At 39.5% G+C, this 22,862-nt stretch overlaps 1 protein-coding gene across 1 annotated transcript in view; it reads left to right on the top strand.

Annotated features, from left to right (window-relative positions):
* Positions 1-22,862, top strand: part of bbx (bobby sox) — a 264,193-nt gene that overhangs the window by 217,403 nt on the left and 23,928 nt on the right. Inside the window, exons 6-10 of the mRNA XM_070100451.1 lie at positions 41-877; positions 7,874-8,043; positions 18,208-18,360; positions 22,230-22,301; positions 22,476-22,624. Coding sequence (XP_069956552.1) covers positions 41-877; positions 7,874-8,043; positions 18,208-18,360; positions 22,230-22,301; positions 22,476-22,624 — 1,381 coding nt within the window. The remainder of the gene's footprint in view (positions 1-40; positions 878-7,873; positions 8,044-18,207; positions 18,361-22,229; positions 22,302-22,475; positions 22,625-22,862) is intronic.

Raw genomic sequence — 22,862 nt, 5'->3', positions numbered from 1 at the left:
ATGTAGTCAAGGCTGTTTATTGTTTTTATATTTTTTTCAGAAAAATTCCATTGATGACAAAATCAGATTGAACTCTCACTGGCCTCAAGGTCCCAGGCAGAGGAGTGAGTATGGGTTTTTTACCGATACTGAAGCTGTGGATGAGCATCAGAGAAGAGCAACCAATGGTTGTATCAATACTAGTTCTCCTCCAGGGATCCCCAGTGTAGCTCCTGCTGAGCAGAGCCATCATTTTGACGTTTCTCACAGTCCTTTACAAGGGTCAAATGGTCCTTTATATGGGCATATTTCACCTCCTGGCCAACCTCACACTCCTCCGCCAGATGAACAGCCTCTTAACTTAACGACAGAGACAACATTGTGTGCTTCACAGCAACAGTTGATTAATAACATTGTAGATAGAATGTGTGGTGCGCCAAACATAAATAGCATGAGTAGTGATAATCGCTCTGATGTTCCTCGTTTCTTCCGACCTGAAAACTTGAATAATAATAATAATGAAATAGAAAAACCTGCCTTTCACAAGACTATTGATGCACGAATAAATGGAATGTGTGATGTGAGTTTACTTGTTTCAAAAACTATTGATTTTGTGATTGATAGAGCTTATGATGAAAAGGAAAAAAAGGAGAAATTACTAAGAGAAGAGGGCAAAGGACCAATAACAGAAACTAAAAGTAATATTTCCAGCAATGGCACATCAGTAGCAGAACCAAACAGAAATGAAGAGATGCAGTCAGAGGAGGCAAAAGGTGAACCCAAGGAAGCCATGAGCTCCAGTTGTAATAGTAACACTAATGGCATTTCCAATCCAAATCCCCGACCCAGAAAGAGAACCAAGGAAGATGGAGACGAAACTGATGCCTCTCTAAAAAAGGTATTTTTGTTTTTGATTTTAATAAATATAGAAAAGTAAGTCCTCAATATAATGGACTATTAACATTACTGCGACCAGTCGGGAATCGAACCCGGGACATTTAGCCTAGCTCCTGGGAAGCAAGCTAACCTCCCAACACCTTAACCCACTTGACTACCATATTACAGTAGCAGGGTAATCAAGTAGGTTAAGGTATCAGGAAGTTAGCTTTGTTCCTGGGAGCCAGGCTAAATGTCCCAGGTTCAGTTCCCGATTGTTTTTCTCCTTTTTCTAAATAGCTCTTGCAGTGTGGTGAATCTTTCCTCCGTAAGCCAGTATGAGGCGACTAAAATGCCGGGAGCAATGGGCTAGTAACCCCTTCTAAAAAATGTCCTGGCCCTAAGCGAAACAAAGCTGAAGGGGGTCACTGTAAATTCAAGAATTATGTGGATTAAAGTAAAGGTTGGATGCGAGAAGTGGGTCATAATGTGGAACCAAGTGAGAGAGTAATTGTGGTAGGGGACTTGAATGCTAAAGTAGGAGAAACTTTTAGAGAGGGTGTGCTTTGTATAGAAAGGGGTTTAGTTATAGGTAATACATATTTTAAGAAAAAGAGGATAAATAAGTATACACGATATGATGTAGGGCGAAATGACAGTAGTTTGTTGGATTATGTATTGGTAGATATCAGATCACTTTCTAGTTGTAGCTACACTGAGAGTAAAAGGTAGATGGGATACAAGGAGAATGCATCAGGGAAGAGAGAGGTGAAGGTTTATAAACTAAAAGAGGAGGCAGTTAGGGTAAGATATAAACAGCTATTGGAGGATAGATGGGCTAATGAGAGCATAGGCAATAGTGTTAGAATAAGTGGGTGCAGGAGGGAAGAGGAGCGATTGGTGGAATGATGATGTAAAGGGGTATCTGTATGGTGAAGTGGAAAAGAATTCTTCCTCAGTAAGCCAGTTAAAAATAGGAGAGGAGAGTTATTAAATGGAGAGTTAGAGGTATTGGGAAGATGGAAGGAATATTTTGAGGAATTGTTAAATGTTGATGAAGATAGGGAATGCGTGTCATAAGAGGCAACTAAAAGGGGGTGCCAGGTGGGGATATAGGGAGCAAGGGGCTGGCAGGGAGCATGCATAGGTAACCCATATAAGTGAACTTAGATAAGGCTCCTGTATACAGGCTCAAGTTAGAGTATGTACTAAGAATCACACACAAAGTGGGAGGAAGCAAGCTAACCTCCCAACACCTTAACCCACTTGACTACCATATTACAGTAGCAGGGTAATCAAGTAGGTTAAGGTATCAGGAAGTTAGCTTTGTTCCTGGGAGCCAGGCTAAATGTCCCAGGTTCAGTTCCCGATTGGTCGCAGTGTTGTTAGTTGCTAAAAAAATCACTGTTCTGTGGGTGCATTAATATAATGAACTATAATAAGGGGTATCTGTATGGTGAAGTGGAAAAGAATTCTTCCTCAGTAAGCCATGCGTGTCATAAGAGGCAACTAAAATGCCGGGAGCAAGGGGCTGGTAACCCCTTCTCCTGTATACATTACTAAATTTAAAAAGAGAAACTTCCTTTTTTTTTATTAGTTCATCCTGCCTCGGTGGGATGTAGCCAGTTGAAAAAAAAGTAAGTGGTAGTGTTTGAGTGTCTGTTAAATAAAATAATTTAAAAAATTAGCAGAAAAATCACTAAAGTACTCTACAGTATCCATAACGTAGTAGCTACTGTACAAGCAATTTAAAGATATACTGCAATAAGCATTAATAAGGGAGGGTTAAAGCATAATTTACTCAGCGGATTTTGTCTGTTATTTCAGAAGTCTGCTATATCGAGGTCTGTTATATCTTGAGTTTACTGTTAATGTGCCTTGAACTAGTATTACTTGTGCATCTACATATATATTAAGTAGCACAGTATTCATATAGCTTAAACTAGTACACTAGTGCATGTACATACATCTTTCTTTCAACTCACCAGCTGTATCCCACTGAGGCGGGGTGGCCCAAAAAGAAAAACAGAAGTTTCTCGTTTTAAATTTAGTAATATATACAGGAGAAGGGGTTACTAGCCCGTTGCTCCCGGCATTTTAGTCGCCTCTTACAACGCGCATAGCTTACGGAGGAAGAATTCTGTTCCACTTCCCCATGAAGAATGTACTTACATCTTAAGCACAAATATACAGTAACTGAAAGTAGTACAGTTAGTGCTTGGTTCCTGCAGTTGTAGTCTTACACTGCTCTTTCATGACATGAAGGTGCATCAGTGGACATATTCACTACACATGTTCATAACTTGTTCCCTTCACCTGTTGATAACTTGTTCATTACCCATTGTAATAACTTGTTCACTACACATGTTCATAACTTGTACGTTAGAAGTTTATAACTTGTTCACTATACATGTTTTTGTTCCCTTCACATGTTCTTACAGACTTGTTAACTTGTTCATTATCCATTGTTGTAACTTGGAGGCTGTATAAATCTGTAATGGAGGGAAGGCAGGGTAGGGGTGTTTGTGTGCTAGATAGGAATGGAGGTAAGGAATTTTTATGACTTGACATACTGTTGGAGTGTGAGCAAAGTAACATTTATGAAGGGATTCAGAGAAACCATTTAACTGGACATAAGTCCTGGAGGTGGGAAGTACAATGCCTGCACTCTGAAGGAGGGGTGGGGATAATACAGTTTGGAGGGACATCTGATCTGCAGTGTCATAGTGCCTCTGGCAAGATGGTGATGGTGAAAATGTTTCTTCTTTTTCAGGTCCCCCTACCTTGCTAGGAAATGGCCAGTCTTTAATAATAATACAGGAGGGCCCTGTCTTTATGGCTGTTAGGTTCCTGACCCCCAGCAATAAGTGAAAATCATTGGCAAGTGGGGAAGAATTTTTTTTTTTTTTTTAAATTTGAATGTCTAAAGTGCCTGATAACACATTTGCAGTATCATATATTAAGTGCTCAATACAGCTAGGCATAAAAATCAGATACAAAAATAAATACACGGTACATACAATACTTATCTTAAAATATGGCATCAGTTATAAGAACATAAGAAAGAAGGAACATGCAACAGGCCTACTGGCCTATGCGAGGCAGGTCCAATTCTTCTACCAGCTTAAGCCAATGCCTTGACCTAGTGAGGTCAGACACGTCACTTAAGGGAGGAGCACGGCATCTGACCTAGTAGCACAAGCTACTAGGTCACACCCACTCATGCATTTATCCAACCCATTTTTAAAACTTCACAACGTCTTAGCGTCTATGACGGTACTCGGGAGTTTGTTCCACTCATCCACAACTCTATTACCATTGCTGCGAGTCCTGTCTATGTTAGATATTTTTAGCACGCTATTTACATCCCCTTTATTAATTCCTTTATTATTGCCATTGCTGCGAGTCCTGTCTATGTTAGATATTTTTAGCACGCTATTTACATCCCCTTTATTAATTCCTGCTTTCCATTTATACACCTCAATTATATCCCCCCTAATTCTATGCCTTTCTAGAGAGTGCAGATTCAGGGCCCTCAGTCTATCCTCATAGGGAAGATTTCTGATACATGTTGATAAATTAGACACACACACATATAGACAAAGATTGTTACGCAGAAAAACGGAAAAAAAAACACTGAGCCTAATGAACAATAGCTCAGTTGAAAATCACCAAAAAGTGGAACACCAGAAAGAGGGTACCGAGGGCATCCCCACCTGTAATAATAATAATAATATAATCTCCATGAGGAAGTGGAACAATTCTTCCTCCGTAAGCTATGCGTGTTGTAAGAGGCGACTAAAATGATGGGAGCAAGGGACTAGTAATCCCTTTTTCTGTATACATTACTAAAGTTAAAAAGAGAAACTTTTGTTTTTCTTTTTGGGCTACCTTGCCTTGGTGGGATATGGCCAGTTTGTTGAAAGAATGATGATAATATGTGGAGTCAAAAAACGTTATCTATGGAGGCAAAGAAGGGAATGTATGAAAGTATAGTAGTACCAACACTCTTATATGGGTGTGAAGCTTGGGTGGTAAATGCAGCAGCGAGGAGACGGTTGGAGGCAGTGGAGATGTCCTGTCTAAGGGCAATGTGTGGTGTAAATATTATGCAGAAAATTCGGAGTGTGGAAATTAGGAAAAGGTGTGGAGTTAATAAAAGTATTAGTCAGAGGGCAGAAGAGGGGTTGTTGAGGTGGTTTGGTCATTTAGAGAGAATGGATCAAAGTAGAATGACATGGAAAGCCTATAAATCTATAGGGGAAGGAAGGCGAGGTAGGGGTCGTCCTCAAAAGGGTTGGAGAGAGGGGGTAAAGGAGGTTTTGTGGGCAAGGGGCTTGGACTTCTAGCAAGCGTGCGTGAGCGTGTTAGATAGGAGTGAATGGAGACGAATGGTACTTGAGACCTGACGATCTGTTGGAGTGTGAGCAGGGTAATATTTAGTGAAGGGATTCAGGGAAACCGGTTATTTTCATATAGTCGGACTTGAGTCCTGGAAATGGGAAGTACAATGCCTGCACTTTAAAGGAGGGGTTTGGGATATTGGCAGTTTGGAGGGATATGTTGTGTATCTTTATACTTATATGCTTCTAAACTGTTGTATTCTGAGCACCTCTGCAAAAACAGTGATTATGTGTGAGTGTGGTGAAAGTGTTGAATGATGATGAAAGCATTTTCTTTTTGGGGGTTTTCTTTCTTTTTTGGGTCACCCTGCCTCGGTGGGAGACGGCCGACTTGTTAAAAAAAATAATAATAATAATAATAATAGTGCAAGCACTACCCTTTTATCTCCAGAACTCAAATTCAGCTAACTGGTTTTCCCTGATTCCCTTCATAAAAGTTACCCTGCACACACTCCAACAGCATGTTCATTAAAAACTACTTGTGTCTGTTCACTTCTGTCTAACATGCTCTTACAAGCCTTCTGGATGCTCAAGCCTCTAAAACTCAGGGCCTCTTTTTTACCTTGTCCCACCAACCATTACCCTCCTACCTTCCAAAATTATGTCAACATAAATTTTGTTTCAGATTGGGTTCAATTTGTGTTTCATAGATTGGATTTTCTAGGTAGTAGGTTGGTAGGCAGCAGCCACCCAGGGAGGTACTACCGTCCTGCCATGTGAGTGTGAAACAAAAGCCTGTAATTGTTATACATGATGATAGAACTGCTGGTGTCTTTTTTCTGTCTCGTAAACACGTAAGATTTCAGGTACGTCTTGCTACTTCTACTCACACTTTGGTCACACTACACATGAATGTACAAGCATATATATACATACCCCTCTGGGCTGTCTTCTATTTTTTTACTAGTTCTTGTTTATTTCTGCTTATCTCCCTGGGGAAGTGAAACAGAATTCTTCCTCCTTAAGCCATGCGTGGCATGAGAGGCAACTAAAATGCTGGGAGCAAGGGGCTAGTAATCCTTTCTCCTGTATATATTACTAAATTTAAATGGAGAAACTTTCGTTTTTGCTTTTGGGCCACCCTGCTTCATTGGGATACGGCCAGTTTGTGGAAAGAAAGAAGAAATGATTGGATTTATTTTGTTTCAGAAAGAATATCTGTATTACAGTACATTATATCCCTCTCTTGAGAAAAATTAAAAATAAGTCTTAGGGTTAGTTTTCAATTTAGGGGCCATGTGACAAGCCTGAAAAAAATGCCAGAAACTCGTTGATAATTGAAATTATTTGAGGGTTGTTCTTCAGTAAAACACATTGGATTATGGAAACCAACAAATAAGGAAATCAGCAGATTTGAAAGTTTTTTTTTTTTTTTTTTTTTTTTTTTAAACAAGTGGGCCGTCTCCCACCGAGGCAGGGTGACCCAAAAAAGAAAGAAAATCCCCAAAAAGAAAATACTTTCATCATCATTCAACACTTTCACCACACTCGCACATTATCACTGTTTTTGCAGAGGTGCTCAGAATACAACAGTCTAGAAGCATAAACATATAAAGATACACAACATATCCCTCCAAACTGCCAATATCCCAAACCCCTCCTTTAAAGTGCAGGCATTGTACTTCCCATTTCCAGGACTCAAGTCCGACTATATGAAAATAACCGGTTTCCCTGAATCCCTTCACTAAATATTACCCTGCTCACACTCCAACAGATCGTCAGGTCCCAAGTACCATTCGTCTCCATTCACTCCTATCTAACACGCTCACGCACGCTTGCTGGAAGTCCAAGCCCCTTACCCACAAAACCTCCTTTACCCCCTCTCTCCAACCCTTTCGAGGACGACCCCTACCCCGCCTTCCTTCCCCTATAGATTTATATGCTTTCCATGTCATTCTACTGTGATCCATTCTCTCTAAATGACCAAACCACCTCAACAACCCCTCTTCTGCCCTCTGACTAATACTTTTATTAACTCCACACCTTCTCCTAATTTCCACACTCCGAATTTTCTGCATAATATTTACACCACACATTGCCCTTAAATTTGAAAGTATGACTGTGTATTCTCAGGTGGAAATATCAGGATTTAGCCAGTATTAATTAAAAATTCTCTGAGATATATTGAACATGATTCAATGTGGTATTTTTAGTAAGCTGTTAAAATAATTGATATACATTATTTCTAGAGATAGTTATCGATGAGGCACTTAAGAGATTTATTTCATGTGCTATGTTCATGATCCTTGTTACACTCTTCCAGGAGTAATCTTCTGTCATGCTTGCAATTGCAGTTCAGGGCCATGTAGATGTAAGTTGAACAAGGGAATTAATGGAGGACTTCAAAAAAACAATTTAAGAGATAATTCAGATTTTTTTTAACTCAGTAAGATAGTAGTGTGTAATTTCTAAGAGTGTTAAGGTAGTGGTGTCTAATTTCTAATAGTCAGAATTGTCTCTCATGCACTGATTCTAAAAAAAAAAAAAAAAAGAAAAAAAAAGACATTTTCTGCATTACTGAGTTACTGCAAATAACGTTCTCATTATATAAATATCTTCTGACCTCTCAAAATCTGATGTGAGTTATTAAATATGTTAATTCCCTTCTCTTTCAGAGACGTGATATTTCAAGTGGCCGTACCAATCGGGGAAATTCTAGAAATGGGTTAGGGGTAGCAGGTAGCCGATCACGGGCACCTCGAGCTTGCAAAGGGAAGATCTATGAAGGGCTCATTTCTGAAGGCGTTCTACCAGCTCCCCGTAGATCCAGAACAAGAAATAGTCGGTATGTGTATATGCTGAGCATATTTTATTTTTATGTAAAATATATTGTAGATAAATGTACATTCATATATAGTACTTATTCTATATTTTTTTTATTAACACACTGGCCGATTCCCACCAAGGCAGGGTGGCCCGAAAAAGAAAAACTTTCACAATCATTCACTCCATCAGTCTTGCCAGAAGGGTGCTTTACACTACAGTTTTTAAACTGCAACATTAACACCTTCAGAGTGCAGGCACTGTACTTCCCATCTCCAGGACTCAAGTCCGGCCTGCTTTTTTCCCTGAATCCCTTCATAAATGTTACTTTGCTCACACTCCAACAGCACGTCAAGTATTAAAAACCATTTGTCTCCATTCACTCCTATCAAACACGCTCACGCATGCCTGCTGGAAGCCCAAGCCCCTCGCACACAAAACCACCTCTACCCCCTCCCTCCAACCTTTACTAGGCCGACCCCTACCCCGCCTTCCTTCCACTACAGACTGATACACTCTTGAAATCATTCTGTTTCACTCCATTCTCGCTACATGTCTGAACCACCTCAACAACCCTTCCTCAGCCCTCTGGACAACAGTTTTGGTAATCCCGCACCTCCTCCTAACTTCCAAACTATGAATTCTCTGCATTATATTCACACCACACATTGCCCTCAGACATGACATCTCCACTGCCTCCAGCCTTCTCCTCGCTGCAACATTCATCACCCATGCTTCACATCCATATAAGAGCGTTGGTAAAACTATATTCTCATACATTCCCCTCTTTGCCTCCGAGGACAAAGTTCTTTGTCTCCACAGACTCCTAAGTGCACCGCTCACCCTTTTCCCCTCATCAATTCAATTTATGAGTTTTTATGAGGATAGTGAGGCTCAGGTTAGGGTGTGTAGAAGAGAGGGAGACTACTTCCTGGTAAAAGTAGGTCTTAGACAGGGATGTGTAATGTCACCATGGTTGTTTAATATATTTATAGATGGGGTTGTAAAGGAAGTAAATGCTAGGGTGTTCGGGAGAGGGGTGGGATTAAATTTTGGGGAATCAAATTCAAAATGGGAATTGACACAGTTACTTTTTGCTGATGATACTGTGCTTATGGGAGATTCTAAAGAAAAATTGCAAAGGTTAGTGGATGAGTTTGGGAATGTGTGTAAAGGTAGAAAGTTGAAAGTGAACATAGAAAAGAGTAAGGTGATGAGGGTGTCAAATGATTTAGATAAAGAAAAATTGGATCTCAAATTGGGGAGGATGAGTATGGAAGAAGTGAATGTTTTCAGATACTTGGGAGTTGACGTGTCGGTGGATGGATTTATGAAGGATGAGGTTAATCATAGAATTGATGAGGGAAAAAAGGTGAGTGGTGCATTGAGGTATATGTGGAGTCAAAAAACATTATCTATGGAGGCAAAGAAGGGAATGTATGAAAGTATAGTAGTACCAACACTCTTATATGGGTGTGAAGCTTGGGTGGTAAATGCAGCAGCGAGGAGACGGTTGGAGGCAGTGGAGATGTCCTGTTTAAGGGCAATGTGTGGTGTAAATATTATGTAGAAAATTCGGAGTGTGGAAATTAGGAAAAGGTGTGGAGTTAATAAAAGTATTAGTCAGAGGGCAGAAGAGGGGTTGTTGAGGTGGTTTGGTCATTTAGAGAGAATGGATCAAAGTAGAATGACATGGAAAGCATATAAATCTATAGGGGAAGGAAGGCGGGGTAGGGGTCGTCCTCGAAAGGGTTGGAGAGAGGGGGTAAAGGAGGTTTTGTGGGCAAGGGGCTTGGACTTCCAGCAAGCGTGCGTGAGCGTGTTAGATAGGAGTGAATGGAGACGAATGATACTTGGGACCTGACGATCTGTTGGAGTGTGAGCAGGGTAATATTTAGTGAAGGGATTCAGGGAAACCGGTTATTTTCATATAGTCGGACTTGAGTCCTGGAAATGGGAAGTACAATGCCTGCACTTTAAAGGAGGGGTTTGGGATATTGGGAGTTTGGAGGGATATGTTGTGTATCTTTATATGTGTATGCTTCTAAACTGTTGTATTCTGAGCACCTCTGCAAAAACAGTGATAATGTGCGAGTGTGGTGAAAGTGTTGAATGATGATGAAAGTATTTTCTTTTTGGGGATTTTCTTTCTTTTTTTGGGTCACCCTGCCTCGGTGGGAGACGGCCGACTTATTGAAAAAAAAAAAAAAAATTCTATGATTCACCTCATCTTTCATAGACCCATCCGCTGACACGTCCACTCCCAAATATCTGAATACATTCACCTCCTCCATACTCTCTCCCTCCAATCTCATATCCAATCTTTCATCACCTAATCTTTTTGTTATCCTCATAACCGTACTCTTTCCTGTATTCACTTTTAATTTTCTTCTTTTGCATACCCTACCAAATTCATCTGCCAACCTCTGCAATTTCTCTCCAGAATCTCCCAAGAGCACAGTGTCATCAGCAAAAAGCAACTGTGACAACTCCCACTTTATGTGTGATTCTTTATCTTTTAACTCCACGCCTCTTGTCAAGACCCTCGAATTTACTTGTCTTACAACCCCATCTATAAATATATTAAACAACCACGGTGACATCACACATCCTTGTCTAAGGCCTACTTTTACTGGGAAATAATTTCCCTCTTTCCTATGTACTCTAACTTGAGCCTCACTATCCTCGTAAAAACTCTTCACTGCTTTCAGTAACCTACCTCCTACACCATACACCTGCAACATCTGCCACATTGCCCCCCTATCCACCCTGTCATACGCCTTTTCCAAATCCATAAATGCCACAAAGACCTCTTTAGCCTTATCTAAATACTGTTCACTTATATGTTTCACTGTAAACACCTGGTCCACACACCCCCTACCTTTCCTAAAGCCTCCTTGTTCATCTGCTATCCTATTCTCCGTCTTACTCTTAATTCTTTCATTAATAACTCTACCATACTCTTTACCAGGTATACTCAACAGACTTATCCCCCTATAATTTTTGCACTCTCTTTTGTCCCCTTTGCCTTTATACAAAGGAACTATGCATGCTCTCTGCCAATCCCTAGGTACCTTACCCTATTCTATACATTTATTAAATAATTGCACCAACCACTTCAAAACTATATCCCCACCTGCTATTAACATTTCTATCTGTATCCCATCAATCCCGGCTGCCTTACCCCCTTTCATTTTACCTACTGCCTCATGAACTTGCCCCACACTCACAACTGGCTCTTCCTCACTCCTACAAGATGTTATTCCTCCTTGCCCTATACACGAAATCACAGCTTCCCTATCTTCATCAACATTTAACAATTCCTCAAAATATTCCCTCCATCTTCCCAGCACCTCTAACTCTTCATTTAATAACTCTCCTTTCATATTTTTAACTGACAAATCCATTTGTTCTCTAGGCTTCCTTAACTTGTTAATCTCACTCCAAAACTTTCTTATTTTCAACAAAATTTGTTGATAACATCTCACCCACTCTCTCATTTGCTCTCTTTTTACATTGCTTCACCACTCTCTTAACCTCTCTCTTTTTCTCCATATACTCTTCCCTCCTTGCATCACTTCTACTTTGTAAAAACTTCTCATATGCTAACTTTTTCTCCCTTACTACTCTCTTTACATCATCATTCCACCAATCACTCCTCTTCCCTCCCGCACCCATTTTCCTGTAACCACAAACCTCTGCTGAACACTCTAACACTATATTTTTAAACCTACCCCATATCTCTTCGACCCCATTGCCTATGCTCTCATTAGCCCATCTATCCTCCAATAGCTGTTTATATCTTATCCTAACTGCCTCCTCTTTTAGTTTATGAACCTTCACCTCTCTCTTCCCTGATGCTTCTATTCTTCTTGTATCCCATCTACCTTTTACTCTCAGTGTAGCTACAACTAAAAAGTAATCTGATATATCTGTGGCCCCTCTATAAACATGTACATCCTAAGGTCTACTCAACAGTCTTTTATCTACCAATACATAATCCAACAAACTACTGTCATTTCACCCTACATCATATCTTGTATACTTATTTATCCTCTTTCTTAAAATATGTATTACCTATAACTAAACCCCTTTCTATACAAAGTTCAATCAAAGGGCTCCCATTATCGTTTACACCTGGCACCCCAAACTTACCTACCACACCCTCTCTAAAAGTTTCTCCTACTCTAGCATTCAGGTCCCCTACCACAATTACTCTCTCACTTGGTTCAAAGGTTCCTATACATTCACTTAACATCTCCCAAAATCTCTCTCTCTCCTCTACATTCCTCTCTTCTCCAGGTGCATACACGCTTATTATGACCCACTTTTCGCATCCAACCTTTACTTCAATCCACATAATTCTTGAATTTACACATTCATATTCTCTTTTCTCCTTCCATAGCTGATCCTTCAACATTACTGCTACCCCTTCCTTTGCTCTAACTCTCTCTGATACTCCAGATTTAATCCCATTTATTTCCCCCCACCGAAACTCCCCTACCCCCTTCAGCTTTGTTTCGCTTAGGGCCAGGACATCCAACTTCTTTTCATTCATAACATCAGCAATCATCTGTTTCTTGTCATCCGCACTATATCCTTAAGTACATAATTGTTTGTTCATATGAATTGAACCTCCTAATTAGGGAAAAATTTCAATTCTAATTACTTGTTCGTTTTGTATAATATAAAGAATAAAAAGGCACAGTACCGTGACTTTTGTTCACATTGCTTGTTTTTCCTAATGTGATACATACTTTTTCGGCATCGGTGTGAGATGCATTCCACGAGAAAGTCATGGATGAGGAATTCCCTGATACTTGACTTCTGTATACATAAGATTGTAGGCACCACAGCCTGGCTGATTGGGGAATGATTCAAGGAACTTGTCAAGTTTCCTCTTGAAGACAGCTTACAAATAAAGGGAGGGCATTGAAAAGGCTCAGGCCCTTTACACCAGGGGTGTATATTGTGTGTGGGTGCTAGGTGAGTGCTGCATACCCACCAAATCTGGTAGATTCATCATAAATATTAAGCTCACTCAATAATTTAATCATGGATCATTATGGGACACTAATTTTTATGTCCCCTGTTTTGAAATAATGTAGCAGTTGTTCTAAGATAACACTGCACACCCCACAGCTAGTTGTATTATGCACAGCACACACTCTGTGACAACCCACCAGATGCCACTGCTTTACACTTATTGAGTTGCCACCTAGTGTGTTCATTGCACCTCTGCTCTTCATTGGAGATATTTTGCACTGTATGGTGAACCTCTTGCTCACCAAACAGTACAGACTTGGAACTAATCTTTCCAGTTTTCCAATTTTAAATTATCATATATGTACAGTACTATTCCAAGGAATGCAATTCAGGGGCTTACAAATGCTCCAGGTAATTTAGGCATTTTACTGAACTGTTGAATTCATCAAATGATACAGTAGAAATTCTAAGTATTAAAGTGGAAAATAAGACTCTAGTAATTATCCTTCTATATAAATCACAATCAGCAATGACTGAGGAATTCACAGAATGAATAAGATAGCTGCCTTAAAAGAAGGTTGGGATATTTGTTGTTTAGAAGGACTTCTAAACTGTCCTATTTATGCCCCTCTGGCAAGACAGTGATAGTGCAAATGGTGAAAGTGTTTCTTTTCTGGGTCACCGTGCCTCGGTGGAAAACAGCCTGTGTTTAAAAAAAAAAAAAATGATGGCTGCCTTGAAAATCTTGAAAATCTCACAGCAGAATATCCCTTTCCGAGATTTCAACTTCCCAAATATGAAATGGAAGATAGTATCACTGTACTCTACTAGAAATAGTTCCTGGAAGCATGTTAGTTCTACAGTACATATCAGAGAGTTAATGGAGCTTTCTGAAAAGTTTACTTTGAACCAACAGATTATAGAATCCACTAGAAATGAAAATACACTAGATTTGCTCTTCATGAACAACAAAAAACTAATTAGACACACAGCTATCACAAATATGAGGCGCTATCAAAAAGTTGCCAGACTCGAATTTTCACATGCTTCCTGGGTGAAATATGGCAGAGGTATAGATCACACTGTACAGTGCACTTCTTTGTGAAGTAGTGTGGTGAGTGTCATTGAGGTCTGTCATTCTGTTGAGGTTAGATGGGCATATTTTGTCATGCTGTCCGCTGTATAGCCTTTGTGGCTTAGTGCTTCTTTTTTATTATAATAATAATAATTGTCATGCTGTCAGTGGTTGAGTTGTGTTTTTTTTTTTTGTGTATGTAACAATGGAATCTTTAAAAGAAAGAACAATGTGTGTGTTTGTGTGAAATTGTTTCAAGCTCAGTAAAACTGCTAGTGAAACTATCAAAATGCTTCAGCAAGCATTTGGCGATGAAACAGTGGGTCAGACACTGTGTTTTGAATGATTTTCTCAACTGACCGCAAGACGAACATCAGTTAAGGATGATGAACACTTTGGTCATCCATTAATGTCTATGACAAACTCCAACATTGAAAAAATGAGGAAGACTATTTATGAAGATCATTGTGAGAGTATCCAGGATGCTGCAAGTGCTGTGGGAATTTATTAGGTTGTGTCAAAGTGTTTTGACCAAAAATTTGAACTTGAGGTGAGTGCCTATTAAATTTGTGCCCTGCTTGCTAACCCAAGACCAGAAAGACTATATAGCTATTGTGTTTTGGCCAAGAGCAACATGGTGGGCGTCCCCAACCTTCCCAACTCGAGCTGTGATGGATATGTAGATCAGCAGGCTATCAGAAACAATAACCTGGTTAATCAAACAAGCACCAAACAAGCCTGACCCGGGACCAGGCTGAGGGAGTAGGAAAGCTCTCAAAATTTCTTAAAAGTAAAGGTGTTTAAATCCATTAAGCTATGTGCAGAAGCTCACATGCCTACTATTATTGCACACTCAATCTTTATTGAATATTTTTGTTCTCACACTTGTGCTGTTGAAGCATATACTGATGGTGTCAGGTATGCATCTGTTTTTCCTGAATGAATCATCAGAGATCATTTATTACAGTCAGTTAATATTTTCACAATGGAGTTACATGCAATTCTCACTGCTATCATCCCCATCGCAACCATGTCTTCCTCATCCTCCATAGTAGTTTTGGATACCTGAAGGTTATTACAGTCTATCCAGAAATTTGACTCCTCTCATCTCATTGTCCTTCGTGTATAATTTTGGTTAATCTACATTTCTATTAAGCATAAATAAGTAGTATTTTGCTGGATCTCTGAACATTCCGATGTTCAGGGCAACGATCGTGCAGACTCAGATGCTCAGTTAGCTATTCAAGACGACCTTATTTCCGATAGGGGTAGTCCTTGCTTGGGCTATTTTTCAGTCCTCTTTCACCATTGCTGCAACTACTAGCAGTAACATTGGTCTGCATTGGACCACAACAAATTGTTTTCAATAAAATCACGTTTATGAATCTGGGCATCTTCCTCCCACCATTGTTGGGTTTGGGAGACTGCACTTTTGTGCTTATGTATTGGGCATGTGACTCACTCACAGATGCTGCATAGAGTAATGCCAAGCACTGCTTTGTGAGGACTGTCAAGTCACACTGTCAAACATATTATCTAATAGATTTTCCTCCCTCACACTCACATCCGGCTCTTCTTCACTCCTAAAAGATGTTATACCTCCCTGGCCAGTGCATGAAATTACTGCCTCCCTCTCTTCATCAACATTTAACAGTTCCTAAAAATATTCCTGTAATCTTCCCAATACCTCCAGCTCCTCATCTGCTAACTCCCTTATTCTGTTTTTAACTGTCAAATCCATTTGTTCCCTAGGCTTTCTTAGCCTATTTATCTCACTCCAAAATTTTTTCTTACTCTCAGCAAAATTTCTTGACAGTGCCTCACCCACTCTATCATTTGCTCTCCTTTTGCACTCCCTCACCACTCTCTTCACCTCGCTTTTACTTTCCATATACTCTACCGTTCTTACCATATTTTACGGCTTATTAGATGCACTTTTTTCTCCATAAAATGTCTCCAAAAACCACCCTGCTTCCTATAAACTGAAGGTCAGTGACAGGAGCATAAGTTTGGGGTGTGGGGTGGGCTGTAGCTCTCCCAGTTACATCTGATTCTGAACCATTGAAACTAAAACAAGTCCAGTGTTTCATAATTAAAGTAAATTAATAACATTTTGAGACAAGCTATTTGTGAAATACGGATACTGTATTGGGATATTGACAGAAAATGAAATTCCTCCCTAAGTAACACCTTCCTTTCTTATTTCTTAAACTACCAAAGTCACAAAGCAGCGTCATTTATGGTAAGCGCTTTAAAATAATGCTACCATATACTATGCTATCGTTAGCACATGCTGGGTGTTTTCACTTTATTACTAGGTACTGGTGATCATATTTACCATATGTTATGGTACAACAGCTGAAGCAGCCATTTTTGTTTATACGGATAGTCACTGACAAAAACGCATAAGTATGCACTCTGGGACCCTCGCTATAGTATAGAGTTGCTCACACAGCAGCAACTCATCTACCAGCGACTGTTTCACCAGTTCATATTGAGAGATCATTGGGGTGTTCAGGTGAGCACTAGGCCTATCGTATGTTTTGACCTACCCGTAAATCAAACATAACCTTATTTCTGCATGTAAAATTACCATAGGTTTCAGTGGAATAAATAATACAGGTCTCCCTGAACATTCGCATTTTCCACTTTCGCGGGCTTCGAACATTATGAATTCCCAGCTGCCCAATCATATTTAAATCTCTCAAACCAGCCTTTGCTGGCCTTAAATTCACTCACATCACCACTAGTTGCAGGCAATTTCTTTACCAAATCGTCATGCAACTGCCTAGTCTTTTCCTGCTAATTGTATCTCGTTTATCCACACCAATAATAACTTCTCAACATCTTCAAGTACTGGTGATCTCATTTTTGTCAGCATATTTACCCCCTTTGCAACAACAGCTTCCTTGATTTCCTTTTTCTTGGCAATGATGGAAGATATGGTTGTACGGGATTTGTTATACATCCTGGCCAGTTCGCCCACACGTACGCCACTTTCATATTGTTCAATGATGTTTTTCTTAAATTCAATCGTATTTCTCACCTTCTTTACCAAAGGCTTAGCACTAGGAGCTTTCTTTGGAGCCATGGTAGCTTATTTAACACTTGCAAGCACTAAAATGAATGGAATAATGTACTATGAAATATTTCATATGAACATGTGAGAGGGACCGTCGCTCGCTGGTAAACAGTGGCACATTGACTGAGAACGGCTCAGAGCCATGAGCACACGTCCAGGACGAAAGATGATTAGCGAGTTAACGGACCATTTGCAAGCCAATGTTTAGACGAATTAACGAGACTATTTCCGAAATGGACGACTTTCAGGCCAGACGATTATTGAGGGACCACTGTATTACTAAATGTAAAAGGAGAAACTTTCGTTATTCCTTTTGGGTCACCCCGCTTCGGTGGGATACGGCCGATATGTTGAAAGAAAGATATATACATGCATATATATATTGTAGGTAGTAAGTTGGTAGACAGCAACCGCCCAGGGAGGTACTACCGTACTGCCAAGTGAGTGTAAAACAGAAGCCTGTAATTGTTTTACACGATGGTAGGATTGCTGGTGTCTTTTTTTTTTTTTTTCTGTCTCATGAACATGCAAGGTTTCAGGTACGTCTTGCTTCTTCTACTTACACTTAGGTTACACTACACATGCATGTACAAGCATATAGTATATACACTCCCCTCTGGGTTTTCTTCCATTTTCTTACTAGTTCTTGTTCTTGTTTATTTCCTCTTACCTCCATGGGGAAGTGGAACAGAATTCTTCCTCCGTAAGCCATGCGTGTTGTAAGAGGCGACTAAAATGCCAGGAGCAAGGGGCTAGTAACCCCTTCTCCTGTATATAGTATTACTAAATGTAAAAGGAGAAACTTTTGTTTTTCTTTTTGAGCCACCCCGCCTTGGTGGGATACGGCCGGTGTGTTGAAAGAAAGATATATATATGTAGTAGGATGGGGTGTCACAGAGGCTCAAGACACTGGAGGCTGCTGAAATGTGTGTAGGGTTCGAGTGTAGAATAATTCTTATGACTAGTCACAAGTATAGTAATCGTTTTTTAATTTTTCAGTAAATATTCGCAGTCATGTCCTCTCATGCTAATATTATTGACAGATGGGAAGAGGCTGAGTCAAATAGCATCAAGGAGCAAGACGATGACCAGCGACAGCAGCGGCAGCAGCAGCAACAAGAGGAGGAGGATAATGAGGAGGAGCACACAGAAGATGATGATATTGTACACACCAAACCACCAGAGGAAGAAAATGGGTAAGTTATAAGAGACAAAGTTAATGCATAAGTAACCCATAAATTGGCATTGAAGACTTGATGACACTTTTGATCTGTACTGGATCATATCAAGTTGTGATTGAGAAAAAAGAAGGGAGAAGGGGGAAATGGCTCTCTGCTATGTTTCCCAGGTATAATGGGAGAACATCTAGGGATTCGTGGAGAGCATGTATAGTCCCTTTATATAAAGGGAAAGGGGACAAAAGAGATTGTAAAAATTATAGAGGAATAAGTTTACTGAGTATACCAGGAAAAGTATACGGTAGGGTTATAATTGAAAGAATTAGAGGTAAGACAGAATGTAGGATTGCGGATGAGCAGGGAGGCTTCAGAGTGGGTAGGGGATGTGTAGATTAAGTGTTTACATTGAAGCATATATGTGAACAGTATTTAGATAAAGGTAGGGAAGTTTTTATTGCATTTATGGATTTAGAAAAGGCATATGATAGAGTGGATAGAGGAGCAATGTGGCAGATGTTGCAAGTATATGGAATAGGTGGTAAGTTACTAAATGCTGTTAAGAGTTTTTATGAGGATAGTGAGGCTCAGGTTAGGGTGTGTAGAAGAGAGGGAAAATACTTCCCGGTAAAAGTAGGTCTTAGACAGGGATGTGTAATGTCACCATGGTTGTTTAATATATTTATAGATGGGGTTGTAAAAGAAGTAAATGCTAGGGTGTTTGGGAGAGGGGTGGGGTTAAATTATGGGGAATCAAATTCAAAATGGGAATTGACACAGTTACTTTTTGCTGATGATACTGTGCTTATGGGAGATTCTAAAGAAAAATTGCAAAGGTTAGTGGATGAGTTTGAGAATGTGTGTAAAGGTAGAAAGTTGAAAGTGAACATAGAAAAGAGTAAGGTGATGAGGGTATCAAATGATTTAGATAAAGAAAAATTGGATATCAAATTGGGGAGGAGGAGTATGGAAAAAGTGAATGTTTTCAGATACTTGGGAGTTGACGTGTCGGTGGATGGATTTATGAAGGATGAGGTTAATCATGGAATTGATGAGGGGAAAAAGGTGAGTGGTGCGTTGAGGTATATGTGGAGTCAAAAAACGTTATCTATGGAGGCAAAGAAGGGAATGTATGAAAGTATAGTAGTACCAACACTCTTATATGGATGTGAAGCTTGGGTGGTAAATGCAGCAGCGAGGAGACGGTTGGAGGCAGTGGAGATGTCCTGTTTAAGGGCAATGTGTGGTGTAAATATTATGCAGAAAATTCGGAGTGTGGAAATTAGGAGAAGGTGTGGATTTAATAAAAGCATTAGTCAGAGGGCAGAAGAGGGGTTGTTGAGGTGGTTTGGTCATTTAGAGAGAATGGATCAAAGTAGAATGACAGGGAAAGCATATAAATCTATAGGGGAAGGAAGGAGGGGTAGGGGTCGTCCTCGAAAGGGTTGGAAAGAGGGGGTAAAGGAGGTTTTGTGGGCGAGGGGCTTGAACTTCCAGCAAGCGTGCATGAGCGTGTTAGATAGGAGTGAATGGAGACGAATGATACTTGGGACCTGACGATCTGTTGGAGTGTGAGCAGGGTAATATTTAGTGAAGGGATTCAGGGAAACCGGTTATTTTCATATAGTCGGACTTGAGTCCTGGAAATGGGAAGTACAATGCCTGCACTTTAAAGGAGGGGTTTGGGATATTGGCAGTTTGGAGGGATATGTTGTGTATCTTTATACGTATATGCTTCTAAACTGTTGTATTCTGAGCACCTCTGCAAAAACAGTGATAATGTGTGAGTGTGGTGAAAGTGTTGAATGATGATGAAAGTATTTTCTTTTTGGGGATTTTCTTTCTTTTTTGGGTCACCCTGCCTCGGTGGGAGACGGCCGACTTGTTGAAAAAAAAAAAAAAAATCTTAAGAATGTTTAGCAGTCACTGAGCATCCACCTTGAGCTTCTTTATATGAAGCTCATGCCTGGTAATAATCAAAGATATTTCCCAAAACTGTCATCTCCTGCACATTAAAAAGAATCACACCATAGAGTAGCACATAGGAAGTAGGTTGTCTTACCTGGGATCAGTTAAAATGAGCAACCACCATCATCTTAGTAAACAATCTGTTAGGATCATCCCACTCTGTGATGGCCACTGCCACCTGAAACTGGTGACAGGCCACCCTGGAATTAGACACCAAGCAGTACACTGCAAATTCATCCACATAAAATGAGGCCTTGACATAGTCAAGTTCTCATTGTATAATAGGTGATGGTGTGGTTAATGCTGTCAGGGACAGTACTAACCACACCATTCTTAACCCCTTGACTGTCGCAACCCCCAATCCTGAGGTGTCTCCTGGTGTCGCAAAATTTAACCCTTAAATGGTCTAAACATATATATACGTTTTTTCAACATCTGAAAGTATGTAAAAAAAATGTAGATTTTTTTTTGTTTTACATGTGAAAACGTGTAAAAAAACTTTTATCTTCATTTTTTTTTGTTATATTTGAAAATATGTAAAAAAAAGTAGATCTACTTTTGTAGCACTACGAATTTGAACGTCGATCTGTTTGGACCGTTTAACCCTTTGACTGTCGCAACCCCCAATCCTGAGGTGTCTCCTGGTGTCGCAAAATTTAAAAAAAAAAATTATTTTTTCTTATGAAATGATAGAGAATCTTTTCCCGATTGTAATGACACCAAAAAAACGAAATTTGATGGAAAACTGACGGAATTATGCTCTCGCGAAGTTAGCGACCCGGCGCTGTTTACAAATTGACGATTTCGCCCACTTTGAGCCCTATTTTCAGCTAATTCCATTGTTCCAGTCACCCAAAGTCATAGCTATTTCTTTAGAACTCCATTTTTTCTATCGATTGAGTACAAGAAACTGCCCATTTACCGATTTCAACTACCTAATAATGTGGTCAGAAATTTGCAATTTGGCCAATTTCACGAAAACTAAAAAATATGACAATTTCAAAATAAGGTCCAGAATGAACAATGCAGACATTCCTGGCCCTAAAATAACATTTTCTTTGCTCATCAGTCATGTCTCCAGGCCCCTCTGATATTACTCTTGCTTTCTATTTTGAATTTTTATTCAAACAAAAAATAGAAGACTTACTATTATGCAGACTACTGCAATACTGTAATATTTGTATAAATAACATCAACCCATTCATGACTGCATATTAGAATGGCTAGTTGGACATTTATTGGACAATGGCATCATTTGTTTACTTTTGAACATTGGCAAAAATCAAACATTTCGCCTACTTTGAGTTCCATTTCTAGGTTCTTTTTATAGTAAAATCAATCAAAATCACCTCTATTTCTATAATATGTTTTCCTTTCTATCAAATGAGACCAAGAAAATGAGAATACAACCATAAATACTATACAAAAATAGACCACAAAGTCGGCATTTTAATTAAAAAAAACGGTCGGAGTTTTTTTTTCTCGTTATGCACTGCGTGCTCCAGGATTTTTTTTATATGGTGCACACTGACCCCACAGACCCATTCTCTCACATGTGGGCCTACCAGCTTTCTCCTGCTTGATTTGAAGCCTCTAGAATTTATGAGTATATTTACGTCAAACACGGTACCTCGTAAGACGTATATATACGGCCGCGACAGTCAAAGGGTAAATTACTGTAAAGCATCATCATCATTGGTGATGCTGGTACTTTTCATTTTTATTCCTTATTTATTTTTAACCCTTATGTAGTTTCTTTTTATTGCAAGGGACACTGAGTAATCTTCTAGGTCAAAGTGCTCTTCAGATTTCACAACTTCCATCCTCTCATCTGCCACACTGGTATACTTACACTGATTATTTATGCAATATACAAATTAATGTACGCTTACGATTTTAATGCTGGTCTTTGTCGTGCACAGGGAATCAGGAGGTCGGAGACAAGAGGATGGAGGAAGAAAGGGTCGGCGGCAATTGCGTCGACTTCACCCAGAGTAAGGGCAATTGAGTATATCAGATGACAATTTTAATATAAATTAAGAATTAGTTATAAATTAATTAAAACAAAATAATTTTTGTCTCGTTTGCTTTTCTACTTGTGATTTTATAGGTTATCTTAATATTCTACTCTGATATTACCACAGATTATAATTTGCTTTTACCAACAGTGACTTTAATCTAGAGGCCAGGATTGAGGCGCTTCCTTCACTAAGTTTAGATGAATTCACTCGTCGTAAGAAAGAGAGGAAGCGTACATCTTCAGCCTCTTCAACACATGCCACTAATTCCAACTCTTTGCAAACGCTGCCAGCCACACGTGAGTTTCTAATCATTCCACTTCCTTTTATTATTTATTATTTTGGAAGCATCTGTAAGTGCTTGTATTTTTGTTAAGTAAATGTAAGATAGAGAATATGAGTCACGTGTAGAGGAAGTGAGTGAAGCAGGCTGAATGGTGGTAAAGCAGCAATGATGGATGGATTAGGACCAAGATGCTGAAAGCAGGAGGGGATTTAGTTTTTTAATTATTGGTATATTAATATATTTTTGAAAAA

Source organism: Cherax quadricarinatus, chromosome 72 (assembly GCF_038502225.1).
Source record: "Cherax quadricarinatus isolate ZL_2023a chromosome 72, ASM3850222v1, whole genome shotgun sequence".
Lineage (NCBI taxonomy): Eukaryota > Metazoa > Arthropoda > Malacostraca > Decapoda > Parastacidae > Cherax > Cherax quadricarinatus.
This window is presented reverse-complemented; position numbering and strand designations above follow the sequence as displayed.